Below are 16,820 nucleotides of genomic sequence, written 5' to 3'. Positions count from 1 at the left end.
TTGGACTTGCAAACTTTATATGCCCCAATACAGGGGAATGCCAGGGCCAAAAGAATGGTTATTGGTGGGCAGGGAAGTGTGGGGGGGGGTATGGGGGACTTTTGGGATAGCATTGGAGTTGTATTTGAGGAAAATACGTAATAAAAAAAATCAATAAACAAACAAAAAAAGTATTATATATAATGTTCAAATAGTATTTCTTTCTGGAATGCAAGAATATTTAAATATGTGAAAAGCAATAAAATTATATTCCGTGTTTACAAATTAAGAGAATAAACATATGACCAACTCCAGTGAATCACAAAAAAAAAAAAGTACTTGACAAAATTCAACACCCATTCAAATAGTAGCAGTCAACCAACTAGAAAGATAAGGAGACTATGTTAACATAACTGTGTTTAACATATGAAAAGAGCATGATAGATACCATATTCAATGATGAAAGATTAAAAGCTTTTCCACTGGCAAAAAAAAAAAAAAAATCCTATAGAAGAGATAGTGGGAGATACAATTGAATGCATTTCTACAGGAGACAAGATCTACTCCTGGGCATATACCCAGAAGATGCTATGTAATAAGGTCACATGCTCCACTATGTTCATAGCTGCCTTATTTATAATAGGCAAAAGCTGGATAGAACCCAGATGTCCCTCAACAGCGGAATGGAAACTGAAAATGTGGTAGATTTACACAACGGAGTACTTCTCAGCTATCAAAACTATTGAGTTTATGAAATTCTTAGGCAAATGTATGGAACTAGAAAATATCATCCTGAGTGAGGAAAATAAATCAAAAAAGAACACACATGGTATGTACTCACTGATAAGTGGACATTAGCCCAGGAACTCAGAATATTCAAGATACAATTCACAGACCACATGATGCTCAAGAAGAAGGAATACCACAGCGTGGATACTTCAGTCCTTCTTAGAAGGGGGAAAAATACCCATGGGAGGAGATAGAAAGACAAAGTGTGGATCAGAGACAGAAGGAAAAACCATCCAGTGACTCTTCCACCTGGGCCTCCATCCCACAGTCACCAAAAACCAGACACTATTGGATGCCAACAAGTACTTGCTGAGAGGAGTCTGATAGAGCTTCCAGTGCCTGAGAAATACAGAGGTGGATGCTCTCAGCCAACCATTGGACTGAACACAAGGTTCCCAATGGAGAAGCTAGAGAAAGGACCAAAAGGGCTGAAGGAGTTTGCAGCCCATAGGACGAATAGTGATATGAACCAACCAGTACTCCAAGAGCTCCCAGCTACTAAACCACTAACCAAAGAGTACACATGAAGGGACTCATGGCTCCAGCTGTAGCAGAGGATGGCCATGTCAGTCATCAATAGGAGGAGAGGCTCTTGGTCTTGTGAAGGCTCGATGCCCTATTGTAGGGTATTGCCAGGACCAAGAAGTGGGAGTGGGCAGGTTGATCAGGGGAGTGGGTGAGGGGATGGGGTGTTTTGAAGGGGAAATAGGAAAGGGGATAACATTTGAAATGTAAGTAAATAAAATATCTAAAATTAAATTCCTGAATGTAATAATAATGGCTCAGGGTCTAATATAATACATTAGCAATGAGAGCTCCTAAAATTTCAAGGCTTTTGTAACAGAGAACACCGTCAATAGGACAAACCAGGAATCAACAGATTTGGAAAAAAAAAAAACTTCACCAACCCTACATCTGACACAGGGCTAATATCCAAATTTTACAAAGAACTTGAAAAGATAGACACCAAGAATCCTAATAACCTAATTTAAAAATGGAGTACAGAAGTAAACAGAATTCTCAACAGAGGAGTCTGGAATGGCTGAGAAGAAAGGATCAAAGTACTTATTCATCACAGACATGCAAATCAAAACAACTCTGGGGTGCCATCTTAAACCCATCAGAATGGCTAAGATAAAACACTCAAGTGACAGCACATGCTGGGGTGGATGTAGAACAAGGGGAAGACACCTTCAATGCTGGTGGGAGTGCCATCTTGAACAACCACTTTAGAAATCAATTTGGCATTTTATCAGAAAACGTGGAATTGTTCTACCTCAAGACCCAGACATACCACTCCTTGTTAAAGTATTAAAACATTTTAATACTTTATGATACTAATAACTTGCTACAAGCCAATCAAACACTACTGAAAACAGAATCAATTATTTTAATAAACTGAAATAAGCAGCACTTTGTTTCTAATCACATGTAATTTTATAGACAGTGTTTACATAGTAACATCACTTATTTCAAATTTGGTGTTTTTATTAGATCCTTGATTATGTAAAAGAGCAATGTCTATTTTTGTGCCTTCTCTTATACTCTTTTTTTCTGTTTGTTTCATCTAATTCTATTTGTTAGCTTTGTTCCATCTTATTTTATTTTGCTATCCCTTAGAAAGCTCTTTGTTTTCTAATGACAGACAGAAATGGGTTGAATCCATAGGGCATGGTACGTGGAGAAAGGCTGAGAGACTAGAGGGAGTGGAAGCTTTAATCAGGGTATGTTATGTGAGAAACATATATTTTCAATACAGAAAAAAAATAGCCACTGATTCAAATGAAAAAAAAAACTAAAAACTAATGTTTTTTAGGCAATGAGCTAATAAATTTTTCTGTCTTCACTAAGTAAATGTGAATGCATTCATGGACATGTGTGAATTTATTGTATTTTGGGGGTAACATACATCTGTACAGTCATATGGATATGTAAGAGTTCCCTACTTTATAATATTAAAATATATATATTATGAATGATGATCAACAAGTAATGAATACTAAATTAATTGAAGTCAATTTGCTAATCTTAATTTGAAAAATTATTTAAATAAGAATGTTTAAAAATTGATAATAGGAATGCTCTTCAATCACACTGATAGTTTGAAATCACAACGTTAAAGCTTGTCATTATAACTTCCTCTTATTCCTAAGAGACCAAGTATTAATCACTCAGGGACATGCAGACAGGCTCATAACTCAGGTGATTCCAGAGAGTTCTGAATATGTTTTGACAGAACTATATCTACTAACATCTCTAGTCCCGGATCAGGTACAGATATCCTTGCTGTTTTTCATATGTACATTGTAGGTTTCTTTATTTTCTCTTATTTATTTTTTCAATGGCAACAAATTCATGTATGAAGGCAGATATGAAAGAAGGCAGAAGACTGCTTTAAATACTAAGCATTTTCATGTTTAGAGAAGGACAAATATATGAAGATCAAAAGGGAAGTTACCAAATTTCATTTAGTACTTTAACAATAGACATGCAAATTTATGTATCTTAAAAGTGATAAATAAATTATATAAAATAAATTATTTTTAAATATCTATATATTGAGAGATATTTAAAACATTTGGTTCAAGTTTTAGAAGGAAATAAGGACACAGTAAAATAGTGTAAAAAAATTTTTTTTGGAGACTTTGGAAGGCCCAGTGCTCAGACACAAGATTCTGCTTTATTACAATTCAGCTGCCAGGCCATCTACTTGTTTTATTAGTCATTTGACCACCTCTGCTAGCAGCATGAGTAGAGTAGAGTGCTGTTTCTGACAGAGTCTTGTCTTTGTGCTCAGGATTTCTACATCTACAAATCTTTTTGTTTACCTTCCCACAATCTCTCTATTTAATTCAATGGATCTCAATTCTCAGATCTCAATTCTCAGTCATAGTAAATGTAGCTCAAATTTTGAAACCAGAGATCAACTTGTGATGTTTTCAGTAAAATATGTGAATCTAACTTCAAATACGTATCACATTGAGGAATGCTCTATAGGTTTACAGAATGAAGGGTTAAGAATGGATTACTATCATTAGCCATACCTAATTATGCTTAATCATTTTAGATGATATAGTGATGTTTTTTATTAATGAAATATAACAATTATTATCTGAAGTTGTCAGTGTTCCTTATAAACTGATAAGAGAAATGTTGTCTGGGTTTCTGAAAATATCCACTTCTTAAACTATAGAGGAGGGGGGCAATATTCTTATAGTGCCATGATGCTTATTTGGACATGTGGATAAATTTGGATGAATGTATTCTATATATTCTAAAGAGAGCTATGCAGATATGAGAAATGCTCTAATATTCTCACTAATGTACATTGTGTCAAATTCATTTCTAATAGTCTAATCCATGTACTGGAAATTTGTATCAATTTTTCCTTCTGTCAAAGACAAATACCAAGAGTCTGACTATGAACATAGAAAAAATTATAACTGTCAAATTTCTTTCTTTATTGAAATCCAGGATATCCAGATCCAAAGAATGAAGTTTGAAAACTTTACCACTGTTTTTACTGAATTTGTCTTGTTAGGACTTTCTGGCAGGCAGGATGTGCAACAGGGTCTCTTTGCATTGTTCTTCCTTGTATATGGCATAACTGTAATTGCTAATCTAGGGATGATCCTGCTGATCAAGTTGGACAGCAGGCTTCACACACCTATGTACTATTTCCTGAGCAATCTGTCCTTCTGTGACATCTGCTATTCCACCATTATCTCTCCAAAGATGCTGGCTGATTTCTTGTCTAAAGAGAAGAGGATACCTTATGATTTATGTGCTATTCAACTGTATTTTTTCGGGGCCTTTGGAGATGTAGAATGTCTCATGCTAGCTGTCATGGCCTATGATCGTTATGTTGCCATCTGCAATCCCCTGCTCTATACAATTAAAATGTCCAAGAAGCTCTGCATCCAGCTTGTGGCTGTTGCCTATGCAATAGGTTTGGTGGATTCAACAATCCACACATCCTGTGCATTCAGATTGTCTTTCTGCAATTCAAATGTCATCAACCACTTTTTTTGTGACCTTCCACCCTTGCTGGCCCTCTCCTGCTCAGATACATCCATCAATGAAATAGTGATGTTCACATTCATTGGCTGTGTGGTAGGGTGTAGCATTGTCACAGTCCTTCTCTCCTACTGCTACATCATTGTGACCATCTGCAGGATGAACTCTGCTGAGGGCAGGCACAAAGCATTTTCCACCTGTGCTTCCCACCTCATGGCTGTGGCCATTTTTTATGGAACTCTGCTTTTCATGTATTTCCGACCCAGCTCAAGTTACTCCATGGACACAGACAAAATGGCCTCTGTTTTCTACACAGTTGTGATTCCTATGTTAAACCCACTCATCTACAGTTTGAGAAATAAGGATGTGAAGGGGGCTCTGAAGAAGGCAATCAATATTAACTTGTGGCCTGGGTGAAATTCTGTGTCACATCAAAAAATGAATAGAATTTTCTGAGACTGTGTTTATGTGTACTAATATAGATTGTGAACTAATATAGTACAACTTTTGAAATATTTCCTACTGAGAATTGAATGTAATGAGAGTGATCACTTTTCTTAATCCTCACTTCAAACCAAAAAATCAAGCCATTATGTGAACTTTGAAGAGAATGTCTTTTAACAAATTTCATTGATAATGAGATAAAATGTGTTTGAGCAAATTCTTCACACCTAACATCCCTCAACTTTTCCTCTAGTTTCAATAGATTGGTTGAAAAAATAATGTTGGTGTATTCTGTCCATGTTTGAGGATGAAAATAAGGTTTGATGTTGTTCTTGTTTTAGCAGTCTTCATGTTTATTAGTATCGCCAAAATTATGTCCATAGCATTGCAGTCAATAATTAGTAACTAAAGAGTATGCACAATTAAATCAAGGATACCTGCTTTAGACTTCACACTATGTTACTATTATTGTTCTCTCATTTAGCTTATTTTATTTACACCTGTCTTTCATTTCTGGATAGAGGGTTCCAATTAAAAGACAATGATTTAATAAATAAGTCTATATGATGGTAAAAAGGTAATATATTTTGGATTAATAGAAATGTTAACAAAAATGTGTTTTCATTTTCTTATAGTATATTTTACCTTGAATTAAATATTTCTCTTGTGTTCATCCTAACAACGGCATAATGGGCAGGGTAACTTGGTATCAGTGTCTCACTTGAATTGGCAAATTCTTCATAATCAGCAGCTCCAGATTTTATTGCATGTAAACTTTTAACTTTCATCTCTGTACTTCCCTTCTTTCACTCACACTGACAATTTAATTTTCCCTTGATATGATGGTTTTCAATAACCTGTAACTTCAGCTCCTTGATCTGAAGTCCTTTTCTGAGCTCCATAGGCACCAGACATGTAAGCATTTCACAGATAAATATGCAGTAAAAACACTTATAGAAATAAAATGTATATATTTTAAAAAGAAATAAAAATAAAAATTACATATCTGTCATATATAATTTTATGATTTCTTTTAAAATTGCTGATTTATTATTCTTATAGATGGTTGAAAGCCCAGTGGTTTTGTAGTATTTTTTAAATTAAATTCATTCATTTATAACTGTATACAGGTCTACAATATATTCGGTTTGCTCTCTTTGTCCTATACTCTTTGATTTGTTCTATTTCTGTCAACTATTTTTCCCATCTACTCATCTGTCTTTCTCAGATATATATTTGTTATCTTTGCTTCATTTAGTTTTACCAGGATCATCTCTGTAACAATAGGCTTCAGGTACTTCTGAAGCTGGTGGGTCAGCAGGAGATACATAACTGAAAGAAATGATTCTACTTTCCATTAATCTATTCAGAAAAAAAAAAACCAAACAGTTCTGCTTTGAGAGGTAGGTCTCCATGAATCTGTATGATCCTTGTCTCTTTGGCCAGTGTCCATTCCTGTGCAGGCTGAGTGCAGTCATTTCTAGCTGTTTCAGATGGCCATTTTGGTAATTATGCACTATCCAGATGATAGCATTTCACATGCACACAGCTTCTCTTTTTCTTTTAGCACATACAAACTTTCCACTCTTTCTTGTAGAGTATCTCCTGAGCCTAGTGTGGATGGTTCAAAAGCCATATTTATAACTAGCTTTAGTTTTCAGTTAAAGAAAAAAAAATAGGAGTGACTGAAATAAGAGATATATTTTAAAATTTGTATAGATAAATTTCATTAACACAGTTTATGCATTTAATTTATGTGTATCTACCTAAAGTCAGAAAAAGAGATAAAGAGGTAGGAAAAAACTACATCATGATCAGCAGAACTACCTCTGTGCAATAATATGAGCTAAGTGTTAAAGAAGAACCTGTGAGTGCTATGAGACAGAACCGTATTGATTGTAAGACATTAAGTTAGCATTTTTTTCTGCTGTTCCTTCTTCTGTCTTCCACAGAGCTTGTTCAGGTAACCAGTTGATATCTGCTTGCATAGTCTAACTTGAAGCTTGGTTGTGTATCTCTTCCTGAACAGCAGAGATGTTACTACTGTACCTTGACTGTATCTTCCTCTGTGTTATAGCTGAGTATAGCCTGAATCTTGGCTCTCCCTACAGTCATGTTACAACTTGCACTGAACTGTATATAGAAACTACCCTTTTGGAATCATTCTCAGCTCTTTTATTCCCAATGAGAAAAATGTAGATAATTACTTCCACAGCATCTCATTTATTGTTATCTTTTGTAGCTCTATCCTAAAAATGGAGGCTATACTGGCGTATTTAGTCATGTAAAGCCATGGTAACTGTACATAGTTTGAGAGGGATCTATGCAATTTAGGAAATATGTCCAATTGAATATACATTGTATAGTAGTTATTTCTCTTCAATCTCAGGATTCATTTAAATATTTATTTTATAGTATAGTAATAAAGTTAGTGTTTATGGATTAATTATCTATAAATAAGTATTTTAACTGCAATAAAAGTCACTGTGACCCAAATTGCCAATTCAGCAAATAATTCAAAGGAATTATTTTACTTTCAATTATGTTGGAGGGAGACAACAGTAGTGTCCTTCATTCCAAATGATAGTGTTGGGATCACCTAGAACCTGAGCTAAATTAATGAGTAAGAGAAGTAATGTATGTGATATAAACTGAACTTAAAAGAACATTATGCATTCTTATGCACTGAGCTATCTTGCTTACCAACTAAAACACAATTTAGGTGTTATAAACTTTATCTGAGAATTCACTAAATTTACTATTTACTATTTTACTTTATTATTAATGCAGTTTTATAGCATGCAACTTACATTTTCTCTTTGTGCCATGTGGTAGAATTAATAATGTAAAAATGTTATTTCTTTTAACACTAGCTTACAGATTCAACACATTTTCAATCAAAGCCCTACTTCATTCTTCACAGAAAGTAAAAAAAAAAAAATGTTAAAATTGACACAGAATCATAAAAGGCCATGCTGAGATATCACCTGTTCATATTTCATTATATTTAACAGAGCTAGAATCAAAAGAGCATAGTACTCAAAAAATACAAATGTAGATAAATGCAATAAAATAGAATACTTAAGCATGAGTAGTCATAATTATTAGCATCTGATGATTGGACATGGATGCCAAAAAAACTACACTGGAGAAAAGACATTATCTTTATCAAATTTTATAGAAAAACTGAGTCCCCACCTCCAGAAGAATGAAATTATACCTGTATCTATGACTCGGTACCAAAATTAATTCAAGCTGCAAATTTCCATTCACTCTCCTGGCCCTCTGGCCCACTATCCTGTTTCTCCTCACACCTGGTAGGGGTTTGGGTAGGGGGAAATTTTAGGAAGTTCCAGAGCTTTGGGATGGGAGGGGCTCTCAGAATTCAGTGCAGGTTATTTTAGCTAAGATGCCTAACAGTTGTGACATGGAGCCTTAAGAGGCCACCTCTTTTAGCCAAACAGGACCCCCCAGTGAAGAGATTAGTACACCAACCCACCCACAAAACTTTTGACCTAAAATCTGTCCTTACTAAAAGAAATGTAGTGACATAGATGGAACACAGACAAAAGTAATGGACAACCAAACCTGGCACAACTTGAGAACCATCCCATGGGTAAGCACCAATCCCTGACACTATTAGTGATATTCTGTTATCCGTGCAGACAGGGCCTTAGCATAACTGTTCTCTAAGATTTACCGAGTAGCTGACTGAAACAGTTGCAGATACACACACCTAAATATTGGACACAGGTCAGGAACTCATGGAAGAGTAGGGGGAAGAATTTAAGACTCTGAAGTCAATAGGAACTCTACAGGAAGACCAACACAGTTGACTTATCTGGATCCCGGGAGCTCTAAGACTGAGCTACCAACCAAAGAACATACAGGAGCTAAACCAAGGCTCCTGGCACATGTATAGCAGACATGAAGCTCAATATCTACAGGGCTCCTCCAATAACTGAGGTAGGATTCTCCGTAAAGCTGCAGCCTTACTTTGGTGTAAATTCTGAAACAGAGTTACCTTATCTGTCCTCAATGGGAAAGGATGTGCCTAATCCTTTAGAGACTGTATGACCCTGGGTAGGGAGATTAATGGAGGGTTACCCTCTCATAGGAAAATGGGAGAGATTTGGGAGAGGGACTCTGTGAGGTGGGGGCTGGGAAGGGGGCAGCGTTTGAGATGTTAATAGATAAATAAATTAGTTAATTAAAAATAAATAAATAACAGATAGCATAAAGCTTTTCTAATTGGTTATATAAATATTAACAGAATTTTGCCTCCAAATAGGCATTTATATCTCCTCTTCAATTCTATTTGTATAAATTTTATCTTGTAGTTGCAATATTGATATTTAGAAAATGATTGCAGGTTTTTTCAGTGATGGAGCCACATGGTGAGGAGCTGGTATAGTTGTACCTATGAAGTCTAAGGGTCCACTGCAGTCTGTGTAGGACTTTGGGCACAAGAAGACAGCCACAGCTGTGGCCTACTGCTAACAAGGAAATGGGCTCATCAAGGTGGATGGAAGACTCCTGGAGATAATCCATCTGTGCACACTGCTATACAAATTACTGGAGCTTGCTCTGGTCAAGGAGCAATTGGCTAGTATGGATATCTGGGTACGTGTGAAGGGTGGTGGTTATATGGCCAAATTTATGCTATCTGGCAGTCCATCTCAAAAGATCTGGTGACTTATTACCAAAAATATGTGGATGAAAATTCTAAGAAGGAGATCAAAGATATCTTCATTCAGTATTATCAGATCCTGCTTGTAATGGACCCTGGTCACTGTGAATACAAAAGCTTTGGAGGTCTTGGTGCCCTTGCCCGATACCAGAAAACCTATCAATAAACCCATGTCATAGATCAGGGTTTATCTTTGTAATAAACATCCTAGGATTTTAATGTTAAAAAAAATAAAAGAGAAGAGAAGAGTTGCAAATAGATCAGTGATCTAATTTGAAATCTGAAATGTTGAGATTGCTATAAAAAATATACTCAGTGCATTGCAAAACATAGAAACAGAAAGCATTCTTTTGAAGAAGACACCGTTTGTATAGGAATTGGGGCCAAATTGAAATCAAAAGTCAAACCCATAAAATCCAAAATCTTTAGCTAAGGAAACAGCCGTTCAAGTGAAAAGGAATCTTTCAAGAACATAAATTTTGTCAACTGTATACATGGCAAATAATTATTAGTAATATATAAGGAACCAAAACAAATAATGTCAAGGAGCAATTAAAAAATGGACTGAGGCTCAGGTTTTGGGCAGGAGGAAAAGGACTCAAACCCTGAGGCCCAGCAGCAAGAATGGAATCAGGCAGCCTCAGGAGGTAGGAGGTTAGGGGAACCCTCCAGAGTGTACCAGAGACCTGGGAAGTAAGAGACACTCAGAACTCAAAGAGAGGGACCTTAGATGAAATACCCTACATTGGGGAGAGGGAACTTGTAGAGCCCAGCTCCAGCAGAAAGACAGGGTATCAAGTGATAACCAGTCATCCCACACTCAAAACACTGACGCGTAATTTTTTCTATCTGAAAGACTTGCAGGGACAAAAATAGAGAAGAACCTGAGGAAAAGGAGGTTCAGTGACAGGTCCAAAGTGGGATCCAGCTCAAGGGGAGGCCCCAAAGACAGATGCTATCACTGAGGTTATGGTGTGCTCACAAAAAAAGGGGCCTATCGTGACTGTCCTCTGAAAGACCCAACAAGCACCTTGAAAGAGTCAGATGCAGATGTGTGCACTCAACCAATGGACAGAAACTGGTGATCCCTGTGGCTGAGTTAGGGAAAAGCTGGAAGAAGCTGAGGAGGAGAGCAACCAAGTAGGAAAAACAGCAGTCTCAATTAACCTGGACACCTGAGGTCTCTCAGTTGCTGGAACACCAACCAGGCAGAATACACCATATGATATGGGGCTACTAATAAATAAACAACAGAGGACTGCCATGTCTGGGTTTAGTCAGAGAAGATGCATCTAAACCTCAAGAGACTGGAGGCCCCAGGGTGTGGAGAAATCTGGTTGGTTGGGTTGTGGGGATATCCTCGTGGAGACAGGGAGATCGGGGGCAGGAGATATAGGATGTGGAACAGTCAGAATTTGGATTGAGTGGAGGGGATAATATCTGGAGTGTAAAAAAAACCTAAATAAAATTTTAAAAAATGGACTGAGTCTTATCTGAGAGCTCTCAAAGATATAAACGCAACTAAGAAACAACTCAGAAAAGCTTCATTATGTTTGGAAATTAGGAAAAAGCAAATTAAAACATATATACATTGACAATCTGAAAACAGAAGTATATTATATGGAAGGAATTTTCATACTTTTTGCTTAAATCAAAAAAGAAATAATAATCTTGCTTTAAAGAAAATGGTATTTCTTGCAGAAACATCATAGTGAAACTTATTTAGTTGAAATCATATAAAGTATTAAATATCATTTAACTATACAAAACCATTAATGAGCCCTTCTTATTACAAAATAATTATTTATATACCTGTAATTATCAGGAGAAACTGTGACCTCAATTTTAATTCAATTTCATCAAAATTCATTATATGTATATGTATGTATATATGTGTGTGTGTGTGTGTGTAACTATTTAAATATTTTCCCCAAGATAAGCTACTCAAATTTACAAAACTGTTTATGTCATTATTTTTAAGAGTTTATTTTTATTTATTGTGTAAGCGTGTTCTGCTTGTCTTTCTATGTGCACCATATGTATGTCAGTTGCAAATGGAGATCTGAATAGGGTATCTGATTGCCAGAAATTACACTTACAAACAGTTGTGAACTGTCATGTTTGCGCTAAAAATCAAACCCAGTTCTCCACAATAGTGGCAAATGGTCTTAATCACTGACGCATATATTTCCAGCCCCCAACTTTACATTACACTTAGCAAATGATATACTTGATAAGTTTTTCTGTCTGTGTTAGACTTCTTAGTACGATAGTCTCTTCACAATTTATAGTAGTAAAAAGATTGTTTATGAAGTTTTCCAGGGTTTGGAAGAGGAAAACCTGTTGTAGGGACCATAATTGACCACATTCAGATAATGTAAGAGTATACAGTCTGTGGATATAGTAAAAATCAAGCTATTGACTCACTGTCAAGTGTCAATTATGTAGTCTATGGACTATATATCAATGAAATATTCAAAAGCTAGAGGCACTAAAGCATTCTTAATGTGGAAAAGGGAAATGAACACAAAAATCTTGGAAATAATTACATCTGTCACATGATTTAACTTTTTAAGTTTCTGGTTCAGTTAAATTATAATACATATTATACTGCATAAAATATGTACATATATTCCACATATTTTACAATATAAAATTTACTTGAAATTTTCCTTCTGACATATCAAGTTGATGACAGTAGTATGAAGTAATAGTTACTACTTTAATGAGGAGTTTCATGTACTCACAGGGGAACCAAGACCAAGCGTAAAATAATCACAGGTTATTATAGCAGCATGGCCTAAAGGGAAGAGGCTGCAGATATATGATTCCCAAGAGAAACATTAAATAATGTAATGCTGTTTTATAATCTGCTACCAAAGACAAACTCACCTCAGAAAAGTCCTGAAATCTGAAATCAATAATATAAGTTTACAAATTGCCCTTTCAGAAAAGAAATAAGCAGTTGTTAAATTAATCATCAAAATAGCCTTTTTGGGTAAGTATACTTAAAATTTATTAAGGTACAATTCTAAATAAATAACAATAATATTCTGACTGTACTTATTTATATTTATAAAACCAAATTCTAATTGAATTGAATTTCTTTAATAGGTTGCTAGCAAACACACTTTATTAATTTCAATCTGTGTATAGATACATGTGGAGCTTCAAAGACTTTTTTGTTTGTCTTTATTCTGATTACCTTATAATAAAAATTTATTAAAATAAAATTATGGAAATATATTAAAATAATAATTTGTAAATTTAAAATATGTATAAGCTACATATAAAGAAGTAGGCAAATTCTCCCATCATGATGCATCCCTATATTTTAGTAATTATGTTACATAAGCCCCACATAGTTGGAAAATCACTTAAAAAACAAACAGTTAACTAGACTTACGAATGAGGTCAGTATATCTTCAAAGTCTTTATTTGTCCTCATGTTGTTTTTATATCTTTGACATTAAATATACAAGATCTGAAACTGTGCATATGCACATGTGATTTCACTTTGCTTATCCTACTTTTTAGTCATTTCCTTTGATTGATTATAAGACTTATATTTTGGTTCCAAATCCTCCCAACAAATATTCAACCAGAATGGTAGCCAAACCTTCACATATATTCAGAGGAAAAAGTAATCAGAAATTGTTGGGTACCAACCATAAACTAAAAGACTTTTTTTTATCACAAATGGGGGAAAGTAGACATTTTTATTAGCAATATGGTCATCAAATACAGAAGTGGATGCTCACAGCCATCCATTGGATGATGCACTGGGTCCCCAATGAAGGAACTAGAGAAAGTACCCAAGGAACTGAAGAGGTTTGCAGCCCCTTAGGAGGAACAACAATATGAACTAACCAGGACCCCCAGAATTTCCTTGGACTAAACTACCAATCAAAGAAAACACATGGGGGGAATCATGACTCTAGCTACATAAGTAGCAGAGGATGGTGTAGTCAGTCATTGATGGGAGAAGAAGCCCTTGGTCCTGAGAAAGTTTTATGCCCCAGTATAGGGGAATGCCAGGGCCAGGAAGTGGGAGTGTGTGGGTTGGGGAGCAGTGGGAGGGGAGAGGGTATAGGGAATTTTCAGGGGAAACTAGGAAAGGGAATAACATTTGAAATAAAGAAAATACCTAGTAAATTCATAAGTATGGGGAAAAAAGGAATATGATTATCATTTTTAAATAAACATTAGTCAGTAAAGTTTGATGTTTTGGAACTGATTTATATATAACTGAATATGAAGTACAATGAATTTGAAACTTCAATAACTTTCCCCTCACTCTATTTACAGATCTATCTCATGACAGTATAGCAAATATATGATTCCTGTTAAAGAAGGATAATTCAAGGAAACTGAAATATAAAGGGTAGAGTTTGTCAAGAACACCTTCTACATTTCAGAGTATATTAATTAAAATGTCAGATAAATTTTTGAAGTTAACTAATATCATAATAAATATGTTATGTCTTTATTTATTTAATATTAAATACTATTGTTTTAGCTATAATCATTTAAATATTAATTTTCATAATACATATTATTTAAATACATAAAATGAAATACAAAATCATTTAGTTTGAAGATTGAAGTATAATTGTATTTCTGAAGATAAAAATAAACTAAGGAATAAAATAATGTTTTGCATGATGAAAGTATTGTGAATATATACCTTTTCATTTTAAAATTTAGTCAAGAAAATGGAAAAGAAAAATTGCTCCTCAGTAGATGAATTCATCTTCTTGGGAATTACCAAGAACCCTGACATGAGAGTGACCTTCTTCACCACACTCCTGCTTGTTTATCTCATTAATCTTCTGGCCAATCTTGGGATGATCATCTTAATTAGAGTGAACACTCAGCTGCACACACCCATGTACTTTTTCCTCAGCCACCTCTCTTTCTGTGACCTCTGCTATTCCACAGCAATTGGACCCAAGATGTTGGTGGATCTTTTAGTTGAGGAGAAATCAATTCCCATTGTTGGATGTGCTTTGCAGTTTTTTACGTTCTGCATCTTTGCAGATTCTGAGTGTCTACTGTTAGCAGTGATGGCCTATGACAGATACCAGGCCATCAGTAACCCATTGCTCTACACAGTGAACATGTCCAGCCGGCTGTGCTCCCTCCTGATGGCTGGAGTTTACCTAGTGGGAACAGCAGATGCTTTGATACATACAACCCTGACCTTCCGCTTGTGTTTCTGTGGATCCAATGAGATAAACCACTTTTTTTGTGATGTGCCTCCTCTTCTATTAATATCTTGCTCAGATACAGAGGCCAATGAGTTAGCTATATTCACAATTTTCGGATTCATTGAGCTGAGCACAATTTCTGGAGTCCTTGTCTCTTATTGCTACATCATATCATCAGTCTTGAAGATCTGTTCTGCTGAGGGGCGCTTTAAAGCTTTCTCTACCTGTGCTTCCCACCTGACTGCTGTTGCAGTATTCCAGGGGACTATGCTCTTCATGTATTTCCGGCCAAGTTCTTCCTACTCTCTAGATCAAGACAAAATGACCTCACTATTCTACACTCTGGTGATTCCAATGTTGAACCCTCTGATTTACAGTCTGAGGAACAAAGATGTGAAAGATGCTGTGGTAAAATTAAAGAATAAGTGGTGATTGACAACAACTTCTAATGTACAGTATTGGTCTTAATTCAGTCTGCATTATACATCTGAGAAACTTTGCATAATATACTAGTTTACTAAAACTATATTATTAGTTATAGCATCATATTTAAAGCAATAAAAATGTTGATATCTATGCAAAGTTTTCATCAAACATATTATATTCTGTCTTTTAAGAAAATTTTCTAATAATTTCAATTGTGCTCACATTGTATGTTTCAGTCCTTCTTCTCAATGTCAATTTAAATATGCCGAGGTTGGTATGTATTTATTGCATTTTACAAATGTAGATATTTTTAAGGCATATTAAATGGCTTAATTAGTGGTGAGTATTATCTATAAAGGAAATATGGACAGTTACTTTATACACTCATAATTTGCATAGACATTTTTACCACTCTAGCGGCTGTGGGATCTGTGAGAATGGTGATGATAAATGAGGAAGAATAAAATCTCATGCAATAGACAACTTTGTTCAGAGCATCAGACAATTTATTCTCCGAGTGTTAATAAAAATAGCATGAGTAACATTTTGAAGAATTTAAGCTGTATATGATAACAAGGACTACCTGTGTGAGGTAAAACTATGTTTTGTTTTGTTTTTATATAGAGAGAAAAAGGTTAGTTTAATCAAGTGAGTAACAGAAGCAACCAATAATAATCAATCTGGAGTAAAGTGACTTCAATCTCTTACAACTAAGAACAATTGAAAAACGTGACCCAGTAACATTCTGTGCTTTGAGGAAAATGAGCTCATAAGAGTCTTCTTTTCATGTAGTCTTCTCACAAGCACTCAGAATTCTCCTTGCACACTCTACTTCTAGAGCATGTTCGCTGAGATTCCGTGGCAGTCTTGATCTTCAACCCTGTTAACTCAATTCCAGAGCCATTCTCCTAGTGTGGTTTTCAGATAACATTTTCCAGGAAACTAGATTCTCATCTTCTATACGCAAGGAATTTTCATAGGTGAGAAGATGAAGTCTATCTAGTGATTCATACGATCAAAGGTCTCAATATATAGTGACACTTTTGGATGATGAACCCTGTTGTCTAACACAAGTACCATATTTTGTCATTGTATAACAGGGGGATAGAACTCTTAATTCTTTCATAATTTTCCATATTTCTTCTAATTACTTTGCTTTTCACACTAGCTAAATAATTCTCTTCAATTGCTTCTTTAAGCATTAATTAATTTGCATCTATTTCTTAAATTAGTACATGCAGTGAGTATATATATATATATATATA

At 35.1% G+C, this 16,820-nt stretch overlaps 2 protein-coding genes and 1 pseudogene across 2 annotated transcripts; all 3 read left to right on the top strand.

Moving 5' to 3' along the window:
* Nucleotides 1-4,260: 4,260 nt before the first annotated feature.
* On the top strand, nt 4,261-5,202 carry LOC110289617 (olfactory receptor 5W2-like). The gene has a single exon (XM_021155901.1). The coding sequence runs from the start codon at nt 4,261-4,263 to the stop codon at nt 5,200-5,202; it is 942 nt and encodes a 313-aa protein (XP_021011560.1).
* Nucleotides 5,203-9,645: 4,443 nt separating this feature from the next.
* On the top strand, nt 9,646-10,085 carry LOC110290176 (annotated as a pseudogene).
* A 4,543-nt stretch (nt 10,086-14,628) lies between these two features.
* Nucleotides 14,629-15,561, top strand: LOC110289691 (olfactory receptor 5W2-like). Its single transcript, XM_021156027.1, has one exon. The coding sequence runs from the start codon at nt 14,635-14,637 to the stop codon at nt 15,559-15,561; it is 927 nt and encodes a 308-aa protein (XP_021011686.1). The 5' UTR covers nt 14,629-14,634.
* The last annotated feature ends 1,259 nt before the right edge of the window (nt 15,562-16,820 follow it).

The sequence above is a fragment of the Mus caroli genome, chromosome 2 (assembly GCF_900094665.2).
Source record: "Mus caroli chromosome 2, CAROLI_EIJ_v1.1, whole genome shotgun sequence".
NCBI lineage: Eukaryota > Metazoa > Chordata > Mammalia > Rodentia > Muridae > Mus > Mus caroli.
This window is presented reverse-complemented; position numbering and strand designations above follow the sequence as displayed.

Bases quoted from the DNA above. Each gene is read 5' to 3' on its own strand.
- LOC110289617 (XM_021155901.1), top strand. From the start codon at position 4,261: ATGAAGTTTGAAAACTTTACCACTGTTTTTACTGAATTTGTCTTGTTA.
- LOC110289691 (XM_021156027.1), top strand. From the start codon at position 14,635: ATGGAAAAGAAAAATTGCTCCTCAGTAGATGAATTCATCTTCTTGGGA.